This window comes from Pyrus communis, chromosome 12 (genome assembly GCF_963583255.1).
Source record: "Pyrus communis chromosome 12, drPyrComm1.1, whole genome shotgun sequence".
Lineage (NCBI taxonomy): Eukaryota > Viridiplantae > Streptophyta > Magnoliopsida > Rosales > Rosaceae > Pyrus > Pyrus communis.
In genome coordinates this window covers 19,988,950-20,001,978 of record NC_084814.1, presented here as the reverse complement: position 1 = coordinate 20,001,978, position 13,029 = coordinate 19,988,950, and the positions used below count along the sequence as shown (strand labels likewise).

The window sequence follows — 13,029 nt, the reverse complement described above, 5'->3', positions numbered from 1 at the left end:
CATCTAGATGAAGTTTCAAGCCAAACACGTGGACATCATAAATTGAGCGACGTGAAGTACGTGTGGTCATTGGGTTTCACATGTGGGCTAATCTGCTTTGATACCATAAAGAAAGTTGAGGTTCTACCATAAAATCAATTGACAATATGGAGATAGTCCAACTACTTATAAGAACATGCAAGGTTCCTCCTTTCCCTAATGTGGAATTCAATCTCAATACATAATTTCACTTAAGTTTGTACCCTTATTTCTTTTTTAGGAGGGATGATTGAACAAAGTTATTGATCTAAATCAGTTGAAGGAGAAGATTAAGAATCAGATTGAAAGGCGTAAATTCGATAACAAAGTTGAATTTTTGTAGATTTTGACTCATGGCTGTCATTTCGAAAAGAACGACATCACGAACAAAATAAGATTCTCCTTTGTAATCTTAGTCCAATCCTATTGACAATTTTAGCCGAATTATATATTTGTTTTCCAACCCTAAACCACATTCTAAGTCTTGACTTTTTTGAGGGTATTTTTCGTATTTTCATTTGGCATTTTCCTTTCTATAGATTCCTACAAAGCCTAGGGTTGTAGTAGACTGAAAATATTCTTTTGTGATGTTAGGGTTTTAAATTATTCAATAAACTTTGAGGGTTTTTCCTATCTTTTAGTGAATTAAAATTTCTTATGCGTCAAGCTTATTTTTGGTATTTAGCTTGTTATTCCTGAGTTTAAAATTTCTCACCTATAAATAAAGATGAATATGCTATGAATTTGACTATTTTTAATGAGATTAAAAAAAATTGAATATATTACAAATATAATAGTACTAAAGGATAATTAGCTTATTTTGGCCTTCACTAACGTATTGGTTCTATGGTGTAGTGGTTAGCACTCTGGACTTTGAATCCAGCGACCTGGGTTCGACTCCCGGTAGGACCTCTTTTTATTCCTTAATTTTTTGTATATAATATATACCTGGAAGGCCCCACGTGGAAAACCTTTTGGTGGTTTGTAGTCTGCTTCTCCAGCTGGAGCTACCGTACGCTATCCACGTGTTTATAGCACTCTGGAAACAGAAGAAAACGCGATGGAAGCTACACCGATCACATTCCGTCCACAGAAACTTTTGTTCGGTGCGGTCGGTTTCGGTGGTCCAGTCAAACTCTAGCCAGATCTACGATGGACGAAGGAGATCGGATGAACCTCTTGAAAGTATCCCTAGACTAGCTAGTCAGTGTACTTTATTGAACAGAATTAGAAGGAAACATGTTTCATATATATCATGCAAAAAAATTTTATTTCTCAAAGCAAACTTTTCTTACAATTCATCAGGAATTCCTAATTACCAAAGATCTGCTAACAAATCTAGTTGCCCTAGCTTGTTTCATCAGACTGTTGGTTTGTACTCATAGAGTTTTCTGCAGCTGTTGTATGAGAAAACAAGGAAGGCTTGGGTGCAATTTGCAAGGACTGAACCGGTCCTTCCAACATCTCCACCACTTTGCTCATCGATGGCCGATCGGAAGGAATGGTCTGAATGCACCACATGCTTATTAACACCATCTTTCTTGCTATTTCATTTTCCTCCTCACTGCTAGCCCCAAAAACATTCGCATTGTTCTCTAGCTCTAGATCTTTATAAATGTAATGCGGAAACATTTCACTCGTATGAGACACTCCGGAATCCAAATTCTTTCTTGCTCCAACCATTTCGAGAACCAGCATTCCGTAGCTGTACACATCAGACTTGTGAGACACTCCTCCAAAGCTCCGACTAAATACTTCAGGTGCGATGTATCCTGCAGTTCCTCTTGTGCCCAACATCGACACAATGCTCTCCTTCGCTTTGCATAGTTTTGCAAGACCGAAATCAGCGATTTTCGGGCAAAAGTCATTGTCCAAAAGAATGTTTTGCGGCTTTATGTCGAAATGCAAAATTCTCGTGTTGCAACCGCGGTGCAAGTACTCTAGTCCTCGCGCAACACCGACTGCTATTTCGGATAATGTCTTCCACCCCAAGCGACAATTGTCAATATCGGATCCTTGCTTATGTATGAAATTATCAAGAGATCCGTTAGGCATAAATTCGTAAATCAGAGCTCTTTTGTCCCTCTCGTAACAGAATCCGAAAAGTGTGACTACATTGACATGGGAAGTTCTACCAATGCTAGCAACCTCATTGATAAATTCTTCTCCATTTCCTTTGGAGTCGCTGAGGACTTTCACTGCAACAAGACAGCCGTCGGGTAGTTTTCCTCTGTAGACAGTGCCATATCCTCCTTTACCTATTTTATCTCTGAAGGAGATTGTCATTTTTTTCACGTCTGAATAACTATACCGCTTTGGAGTAAGTGATCCATAATTCCTTATAAAAGCCCCGACATCAAAATCATCCGTTTTATCCTTCTTTGAGAAGCACATTAATTTTTTTTTCCTCGATATGCATACTATGCAAATAACTGCTACAATAGTCCCCGAAACACCAGCAGAAATACCTATGTTAAAAAAATTGTTGAAGTTAGGCATTTCCTAAATTATTCGAGCACATAAAAGCATATTAAAAAGAAGGGAAATGATAACCACTCTTTTTTATCCTCTGCTCACGGAAATAATAAACATGATTAAACTGTTAGAATATGATCATGATGCTCTTGACTTTATTATGTGTGTATTTGATATGCGGAGGTGCACTATAAGATTGGTGCACTTATATAAACTTAACCAAAAAGTATGACTTATCATAGGATGTTAAAACTCTTCTATAAATGATAATGATAGACAATCCAGAAAAGTCTTATAACTCTTTAGAAAGGGTACAATGAATGTCTATAAATGAAAGATTCATTCCTCCAACATGAAAATAATCTCTTCGTTCTTTTGATGTGTTATTTCTCCTTTAGCAATATCACATAATCATCAACAGTCTAACAACGATTGAGATTAATCTCATGATATCTAGAAAGATGTACGAAAGAGAAAAGCGTATTATATGATTAATTATCATTTCCTGAGCAAAAGACCAAAAAACTTCTACGATTTGCCATTCATCACATGCACGTAGTACTTACCAATTTTCCAACTAGGCGACAATGAACCTGCAACAGATAAAGGTTATGTGTTAAGTGTTGTAAACCTGTAATTCTACATCAGTAGATTCATTTGACAAAATTTATTAAATCATCTCAAGAAGTATATAGAACATAGGTTACGTTTATATTACCATATAATGAACTAAATGACAGAAAAGTTTAGTCCTTTGAACTAGGATTCTAATTAGTTTATGCAAAAAAAAAAAAAATTGTAGATGAAGTAATTGTGCGCCCTACGTCTCCTCTTTCTCCCTCTTATCTTTCTCTGCAACTTCTCCTCTTAATTACTCTCTCTTTTCTCGCTCATCTTTTCTCTCTCTATTTCTCTCTTCTCTCCATAACCTCGTCATTGTGCACCCTACTTATACTGTTGCCGGTGCCTTTGTCAGATCCCGAGCACACTAGTTTGATGCATCAAACGTCGCCCGTGACGTGAGTGGATTTGGGAAGTTGTGGTTTTGGTGTATAAGGGGAGGAATAAGAAAAAAGAAGAGGTTGCTGAGTTTTTTGAGATTTGAGGGTGATGAGCTTTCTGAGATTAGGGCAAACCAATTTCCAGGTTTCTAACATTTAAGATATATGTTTGCTGGATAATTAATCTGCGGTTGCTGAGTTCATCTCCATTTTTTAATTTTTCTTATATTAAATAAAATAACCAATTTTCATATTTTATTAAAAAATAAAACACCCAAACCGAACCTAATAAAATTGAACCAAAAATGAACCAATCCATAAAAAGCCAACAAAAAGCCGAACCAATCCGTAAAAAGTTGACAAAAAACGAACCTATGAAATTCTTAGTAGTGCTTTCAAATTTAAGGAAGTGCTTTTATAATGGCCAATGAGTGTGACACTTTTATCTCTTACTTTAAAGAATGTTCTTTGAAGAGGTTAAGCGAGTGACAACAAAGACCTAGCGGGTGGGTCCTCCGGAGGTGGATGATTAAGAGAGGTCGGTGAGTTTTTCTTGCTTTCATAAAAAGTTTTATGATGCTACCTTGACCCTTAATGCAACCCTAACTCCAATGTCAAACTTAATACTCGGCACGGTGATTGCGATGCAAGTGGAGATACAAGAACAAATTTTAAACATCTCTAATATCACTTTGTAAAGTGTGCTACTTCCATGAAACTAAAATTTGGCAAATATTGGGTGACATTGATGAGGTTAACCCTATACTTTTTATAGCCCAAGCACTCGACTCGAGGTACAAATTCAAAATGTTGGAAACAAACCTAGGGATACTCGACTATGGATGAAAAAAAATAGTGTAGGTGAAAGAAAATGTTAAAAAAAATATAACCGAGTTGTATAATGCGTATAAGGAGGGAGCGACCCTTAGTAGTAGTGCAAGTGCGGAGAAAAGAACAAGTGTTGTAGTAGATGATGTTTTGGTGAGATAGCCAATGAAGTTAATATGTACTTTAACGATCCACATCAAAGCCTATCATATAAGGGTTTCAACCTTTTGGATTGGTGGAAAGGGAATTGTGGTACATATCCAACTCTTAGTAAGGTTGCTAAGGATGCTAATGAGAATGCCTTTAGTCTTGTTAAGGCTTTAGTGTGTACTAGTGGTTGGCTTAGGGGGAGTTAATTTTGTTTCTATGAGGTGCCTATGATCGATGAACTCACATTCTACAAGGAACTTGAACGTTTTTTTCAGTGTTTATTATTCTATACATTTAATTTTCTAAATCATTTACGGTTTATTGTTTTAGGGACGCCTAATTTGGAAGGTGAGGAGAATCCAACTTAAGGAGAAGAAATGCCGTGTCCTCCACCACCTCAAGTTCAAGTTCAACAATGCCAATCACTACCTTCACGACCACCCATTTGAAGAGCACTACAACAAGGGTTAACCATCAACAAAGGCAAAGGGTTAACCATCAACAACAAGGGGAGAGGGTCAACCATCAACAAAGGAAAAGGGTCGAATTAGCGGGCAATCATCATGAACTTAAGCTTAACTTTTTGCTTTTGGTTTGTACCTGAATTTTTTACTTTTGGGTTTGTAACTTAACTTATTTCATTTGGTTGCATGCATTTGAATTTAAGTATTTAGATAGTACTATAGAAGTATAAATTTGGCTTCAGTATGAATTAGTAAGAAATTAGGAATAGGAATTGAAATTTGAAACTAGGCTTCAATTTGTTACTCTTTCCCAAAAAATTGGGTTGAACAAAGTTTAGCCCAAAATCCAGAATTTAAAAATCAAAAAATAAAAAAATAAAAAAAAGAAAAAAAAACCTTACAATTTGGGCTAAAGGTCCAATCCTGAAATGTATCAAAATACTAAAAATTTTCGAGAATATTGAAATTTCGGTTTTCGAAATCTCGTCTCAAAAGGGATCGGTTCGAGATTCAGTATGCCATTTTCGATTGAGGATCCTTATCCCCTAGAAATAAAGATGGGTGCGTATGAGGAGAAAAAATGATCCATATAAATCATTTCAGAATAACATGTTAGGGGATACATAACATACCTAATGGTTCAATTGAAGTTGAATCACATATGGTTGCGTACGATTGGTCTTGGCAAAAGCAAGCGAATCCACTGCTCGTCGTGTTAAGCCCACACCTATCACATGATTCCTCACAACTGCAGCATTGATCATTAACACCTACAATGGTTGAGGCTTTAGTGTGTACTAGTCATTGGATTAGGAAATTTTGAGTAGAAATTTCATTGTCCCACATTGGTCACTGCCAAAAGGTTCTCTCACTTTATAAGGTTTTGTCCCTTATAAATAGTAATTGGAGTGATGGACCATGTAGAATGAAATTGGGCTCAACCTTAGGGTTGGGCTTTGGGGTGTACTAATTAATTGATAATTAATATATATATATATATATATATATATATATATATATATATATATCAACAGATTCATCTTTTCAGATGAAGTCTGAAGTGATGAAAGAACGCAGAGCAAAGCACCCTTTTGAGAAAGATGTCTTCTAACAAACACACCCCATTCTCATACATGTTGTGAACAGGTATAAACCTAATATATATACATCCATCTGCATGGCATTTAGAATACAGAAAAATCAAATTCTTCTTCTACAATCCTAAACATTCTTACTGAGAGAATCACATCAAAATTCGCTAGAAGTCAAGTTTTCCGGTGCTGGAATTCTGACTTTGATCGTTGAATCCTGGTGAAGCAGACATTCGTAGAACTACAAGCACTGAGAAGGGACGAAATTTCTGTTGCAATACGCAAGCCTCGATCTTCAAGTTGTCTGTTTAACATTTTTTTTGTTTTGTTCATACTCTGTTAATTTATCTTTTCACATTTATTATTTATTAGCATATATAAATTATCATTGATTGTTGATTTTTATCCAACATTTGTTTCTAGAAGGAGCCTACAATCGATGAACTCACATGACAAGGAACTTGAAGACTTAGAGAAGAGTAAGTGAAGTATTTAATTTTATGTTTTTATTTTCTTTGTATTTATTATTCTATACTTTAATTTTTCCCAATAATTTGAGGTTTATTGTTTTAGGGACACCTAATTTGGGAGGTGAGGAAAATCCAACTCAAGGAGAAGAAATGTCCCCTCCTTCACTACCTCAAGTTCAAGTTCAACAACACCAATCACTACCTCCATGACCACCCATTTTAAGAGCACTACAATAAGGGGCAGAAGTTAACCATCAACAACAAGGGGAAAGGTTCAACCATCAACAAGGGCAAAGGCCGAAACGGGCAATCTTCATGAACTTAAGCTTAACTTTTTGCTTTTGGTTTGTAACTTAAGTTAAATTCATTTGGAATTTTGGTTTGTACCCTAATATTTGGCTTTTGAGTTTGTAACATAACTTATTTCATTTGATTGTATGCATTATAAGTAGTTAGATAATACTATAGAAGTATAAATTTGGCTTTAGTATGAATTGGTATGAAATTATGAATAGGAATTGAAATTTGAAACTAGGTTTCAATTTAGGGATGACAACGGTTCAGTTTAGGGACTGAAATGCTATATCCATTCGCATAACCATGAAAATTAACTATATCCATAATCACAAATTAACCATCGGGTTTTATAACCATACCCATCAGGTAACGGATTCTCCATTGGTTAACGGTTATATCCATCTTCGTCAATATGAAAAATATATTCGTTCAATTGACGTATGATAATTTAGTAAATATTAATTCGTAATTAAATATTTGATGTATAAAATGATTTAATGAATGGATCTTGTGGACATTAAAAATTAAAGCTGAACATTGATAATGTTATCTTTGAAATCCTATAAGTACCATTGAATTCTCATAGATTGATTCATATCAAAACTTTTGAACTTTCCCACAAAATGCAACTCACACAATGCAATTTTTGTATTCTCAAGGTAATGGATTCGATGAATAATAAATATACATATATATATTATTTATATATATAACTTGGTTCAGATTTCGGGACGGATATGGATTGATGACCCTTATAATTATATCCAAAACCATAACTGAATAATATTCACAGTCTTTCCCCATACCCAAATATACCCGAATTTTTGTACCAAAATCCAATCTATTCGGACGGTTATCCACGGTTATCAGGTTTAACGATTAGAATTGCCATCCCTTCAATTTTTTACACTTTCCAAAAAAATTGGGATGACCAAATTTCAGCCCAAAATCCCCAAAAACAAAAAATAAACCCAACAATTTGGGCTAAAGGCGCAGTCCCAACTGTATCAAAATACCGAAATTTTTTGGGAATACCGAAATTTCGGTTCGGTTTCGATTTTCGGAATTCCATCTTGAAAAGGATCGGTTCGAGATTCAGTATGCCATTTTCGATTCAGGATCCTGATCCTCTAGAAATAAAGATAAGTGTGTATGGGCAGAAAAATGATCTATAGAAATTGTTTTAGAATAGAGAGTAATCCTAAGTAGACTAAATTTGCTAATTAAATGATGTGTCACTACTAAGAAATAAGCACGTTAATCAACACTTGAGTATTTATTATTCTATGTATTGAATTATCAAAATAATTTGAGAGTTTATTGTTTTAGGGACGCCTACTTTAGGAGGTGAGGAGAATCCAACTCAAGGAGAAGAAATGCCCACCTCTTCCACCACATCAAGTTCAAGTTCAACAACACTAATCACTACTAGGGCAGGGCAAATGGGTCTTAGACTCGCAGATTGGGGCGAGTACGAGGTAGGTACATATATTGTAAATTCAAAATGGGGCGGGGCGATACAGGCCCATTTAATTAGTGGGGCGGGACGAGTACAAATTTAAGAGAAAACGGGCCCCCAGCCCCAACCATTTCCACCGTTCATTATAGGGAGATTAAATCTCCACCGTTTATTTCTTAGGTTATGTAGAATTCTCCAGACTTCTAGAGAAATCCTGACTTCGATCATAAACTTTCTCTAAGTCTCTCTCGCCTTTTCTTTTGCTCTCAAGAAAACTCAGAGGAGGAGCTATAACAACCGCCATGAGTGCAGCGGCCGAAGTTCTTTCTCGGGCTAAGGTGCTCACGATGTTCTACTCTTCTCTCCGAGTGGCTCGCAAATTCACCGACTAAAACATAAGGGAGTACACGAAACGTAGAGTCGTCGACGCGTTTCGTCAGAATCGGAACCTTTCAGACTCGTCTGCCATTTCCGCTGCAGTCTCAGATGGAGCTGGAGGTTGCCAAGCGGCAGGCTGTTATTTACTCTCTATATGCTCCCAAGCTCAAGAGCGTCATGGAGGTTGATTCACAGCGGCCTCCAAATCCTGACGCATCTCGACCTTGATCTTGAATTCTCTTAGCTTCGTCCGTTTATTAACTGGCCGTTGAGTGTTTATGCATGAGGGGCTTGGTTGTCTAACTGTAATTATTGTTGGAAAAGCAGGAGCAGTTGACGGGGACGATGACCGGAGTGTCGGTGGGGATGGGGCCGACGTTGGACACGTTGTTGGTGGATGCGATCTGGGTGGGGAAGGAGTTGATAAGGTAGGTGATGGAGAAAGGAGAGTTGTAGAAATGAGGGAGGGAGCGGAATGTGAGGTAGGAGAGGCATGAGGAAGCGACGTCGTTGTAGACGTAGTCGTCGGTGGTGTTGTAGTGGTTGTAGCAGTCGAGTTGCTTGTTATCAACTGGTAGCGCCGATGAGTCGTTGGGGGTCAGTCAATCTCCATAAGCAGCCTCTTTGTTCTTCTTGGGTTACCTCGCTATTGTAAGAACCAGCCCGTTTCAAAACGACCGGGTTAGGTCCAAATCTCATTTTGAAAAATCCAAAACCCACCCCGCCCTGCCCCGTGTTATTAACAAACGGGTTCGGTCCAGTTCCTTCAATTTTGGGCCCAGACCGACCCGTGCACACCTCTAATCACTACCTCTACGACCATCCATTGCAAGAGCATTACAACAAGGGGAAGGTGTCAACCATCAACAAGGGAAAATGGTCAACCATCAACAAGGGAAAAGGGCGCAATCTTCATGAACTTCAGCTTAATTTTTTTGCTTTTGGTTTGTAACTTAAGTAAAATTCATTTGGAATTTTGGTTTGTATCCTAATTTTTTGCTTTTAGGTTTGAAATTTAAGTAGTTTCATAGTACTATAGAAGTATAAATTTGGCTTTAGTATGAATTGGTATAAAATTATGAATTGGATTTGAAATTTGAAACTGGTCTTCAATTTGTTACACTTTCCCAAAATAATAAGCAGACTAAATTTCAGCCCAAAATCCAAAATAAAAAAAATATAAAAAAAACCCAACAATTTGGGTTGAAGACATAGCCCCGAATTGTATCGAAATACAAAATTTTTGGAAAATCGAAATTTCGGTTATGTGTAGGTTTTCGGATAGGTTCGGGTTTCAGTATGCCATTTTTTTATTGACAATCCCGATCTGCTAAAAATATAGATGGGTGTGTATGAAAAGAAAAAGTGATCCATAGAAATCATTTCAGAATAACATGTTAGGGGCATACATAACGTACCTGATGGTTCAGTTGAAGTTGAATTGCATGTGGTTGCAGACGCCTGATTTTTGCAATAGCAAGTGAATCCACCAGTCGTCGTGTTAAGCCCACAGCGACCTCCTGATCGCTCACAACTATTGCATTGATCATTATCAATCTTAATTTCCAATTTAAAACCACCGTCTATCGCGTCCTGGAGAGTCGTTGGATTGCCTTCGAAATCAGCTGTACTAAAAATTGGAACAGTGACATTGACTTTACAGAGGCGGGTGTCAACTTGATCAGATCCGTTGTTTACATTGCATATATCGGAACTATAATAAACTCTCGGAACATCCACCTCGCACCCGTAGTAAAATGTCACGTTCGTAAGACCGGAACTATAATTAAACAGAGAGAAGTTGATCCTGGTGTTAGCAAAACTCGAAGGACAGAGAGTTTTCCAATAGTCCTGCCTAGCAACTTTAATAGTCCGAGGACTACTTGAGTTCATTTCGAGAATTCTGTAGTTGATATTCGACATGTTGATCACCGGGACATCATCTAGGCATCGGAGCTCGAACCCAGGTTGGCCACAGTACTTGGGTCTGTTTACACCCCAAAAGGGGTACGAGATGTCTCTGATTCCGCCACAGCTAATAGCTTTGCTGCAGATTGAGTAGGGTTGACACAAACATAACTCAAAGTTGATTGAGATAAAGGAAGTGACCAAAAGGAAAGGAAACAAAGACCGAAGCAGAAGGGAATGCATGATTTTAGGAAGGTGAGGTGAGGGACAAAGTAAGACCAAGTTAAATAGAAAGAGGGAAGCATTCCAGCTCAGGATAATTTATTTCAACTAGGAAATTAAGGGTTTGTGATCACTGGCATACAATTAAAAGAGCTTCAGGGTGGGCTCCAAGTGACTCCAGGTCTGCTGGCCTTGTACATGTCTTTTTTCTGTCTTTTTGCTAATATTGGCACATATCCTCCAACTTAATTTACTGATAACTATGTTAACTTTTTTCTATGACTTGTTTTATTAACACTTCACATATTGTTGAATATATCTGACATACTTAATACACTCCACATTTGCTACTTTAAGTAAAATTTATCTAATACACTCCATATACCTTTTCATAATACCCTCACACCCCACACCTCAACATACACCCAACATTTTCTATACACACCCCCACACTATTTATATTTATAGATAATGCTAGGGAGACTATATAATTTGTAAACTAAATGACATTAAAGTTGATGATTAGATTATCACTTAAACGTTGATTAACGTACTTAATTCTTATTGATAACATATCATCTAGTTTGTAATTTTAGTCTACAAATTTAGTCTCTCTAACATTACCTTTTAAAATATTTTTTTTTAACCCACCGCCCCACCACCTTCTCCAACAAGAACCAACCACAATTGTTCTTCTTCTTCTTCTTTCATGCCATGCCAAATGTTGATTAAAGAAGTAGCATTGCGTTGGTTAAAAACTTGAGGTCACAACATTTAAAGGAAAGACAGTGCTTCAGTTCCTCCATTTCTTTTTGTTTAGACTTCAACCCAGGATAAGCGGGACAATGCTCCGAACTGTGAAAGAAACGCGAAAGAAAGGGACAATCTTTCGGAGCTCACTTTTTCTAAATATTCACCGGAATGTAATTTACTCTCCTCGAAAATAGGTGGGAAACCAGATATCCTTGAAACAAGGTTTGCAGATGAGGGCCTTTGTATTGCTTCTCTTAGCCGCACAACCAACCTATCAGACTAATTAAGAGGTTAATTGATTTGATTGGAGGAATTAGGTTCAGAAAGATGGAAATTGCCGAAGGAGGAGTATGAAAATGGGGACAAAAGTTGGGTTAATTGATTAATATCAATTATCAATGTGAAGTATGTTTGGTTTTGGATTAAGATTCTCTTATGAATATATATTTTTTTTTCGGTCAACGTTTTTGTAGTTTCATTGGTTATGATTTTGTTTTACAATTGAGAGTGAAAGCAGTTTTGTGAGTTGAAGAAGATAATAATCATGGGATGTGTGATTTGAGGTGTATTTAGAATTTTTTATAACCATATGAGGTCGCAATAATTATTGCATATTAAGGCAAATGAGTCATTTAATATTTAATTTTAATGTGGGGGTGCTAACAGAAAAAAGCCTTTTTCTATTTGATAATTTTTTTTTTTTGAACAAACGATATTCTTTGCGCTGAGAAGGTGGGGGAGTGGGCTAAAACTCATAATGGACTAAACCTCACAGTGCGCTAGGAATATGTGGTCAAATTTGATTTTGACGAGAATCGAACTTAAGATCTTTCATTTATAAACGAAAAAAAATATTACTAAACTGTAATAAAGTTGAAAAAAAAAATTCCAAAAATAATCAGACCGACTTTTATGCTGACAAGTTGGTCAAATCGAAAAGCATTCTTCACTTTCTTTCCGTGGAAGTTGGGTTCACAAGGTGAGGCTATTCAAAATACATTTCCGTGGTCGTGGGTTTAGGGCAACTTTTCAAGTGTAGGACCTTTGAAACATTTAACGTGTTAATGGCATAAAGGCTTCCAGGGTGGCCTCCAGTTGGCTCCAGGTCTGTTGTCTCCTTGTGTATGTCTCTTTTCACGCATATATTCTAACTTAATTGAGAGATAACTCTATTAAATTTTCTATTTGACATTTCAAAGTTTAAAAAAAAAAAAAAAAAAAAAAAAATCCAAAATAATCCAACCGATTTGATGTTTTTTTATTTATTGAACAAATGATATTATCTACGCTAAAAGGAGGGAGTAAATTTAGCCTTATAATGGACTAACAATAATGTGATTCATATTTGTTTTTGGCGAGAATTGAATCTGAGATCTCTTATTTATAAGTAAAAAAATATATCACTAGATCATAATATCATATGACAAATCCGACCGAAATTTAGGTTAACAAGTTGAGCAAATCCGAAATGATTCTTTACTTTCTTTCTGTGGCTGTTGGGTTTACAAGATGAGA

The 13,029-nt window shown here is 36.5% G+C and overlaps 1 protein-coding gene and 1 non-coding gene across 2 annotated transcripts; one reads left to right on the top strand and one right to left on the bottom strand.

The window, feature by feature from the left end:
- The first annotated feature begins 858 nt into the window (after positions 1 to 858).
- Positions 859 to 930, top strand: TRNAQ-UUG (transfer RNA glutamine (anticodon UUG)). The gene has a single exon. It is a non-coding gene; the product is annotated as a tRNA-Gln (tRNA).
- Positions 931 to 1,343: 413 nt separating this feature from the next.
- Positions 1,344 to 10,849, bottom strand: LOC137710495 (LEAF RUST 10 DISEASE-RESISTANCE LOCUS RECEPTOR-LIKE PROTEIN KINASE-like 2.5). Its single transcript, XM_068449536.1, has 3 exons — positions 10,050 to 10,849; positions 3,060 to 3,086; positions 1,344 to 2,486 (listed from the first exon to the last, which is right to left on the bottom strand). Exons 1-3 carry the CDS (start codon positions 10,780 to 10,782, stop codon positions 1,366 to 1,368), a joined length of 1,881 nt encoding a protein of 626 aa, XP_068305637.1. The 5' UTR covers positions 10,783 to 10,849; the 3' UTR covers positions 1,344 to 1,365.
- Between the last annotated feature and the right edge of the window lie 2,180 nt (positions 10,850 to 13,029).

What these genes read in the sequence shown, in the direction of transcription:
- LOC137710495 (XM_068449536.1), bottom strand. Translation starts at nt 10,782, where the DNA reads ATGCATTCCCTTCTGCTTCGGTCTTTGTTTCCTTTCCTTTTGGTCACT. An exon ending in AACTTCAACTGAACCATCAG is followed by an intron (nt 3,087 to 10,049) that starts GTACGTTATGTA and finishes TATCTGTTGCAG; the next exon opens with GTTCATTGTCGCCTAGTTGG. An exon ending in GTCGCCTAGTTGGAAAATTG is followed by an intron (nt 2,487 to 3,059) that starts GTAAGTACTACG and finishes TTTTTAACATAG; the next exon opens with GTATTTCTGCTGGTGTTTCG.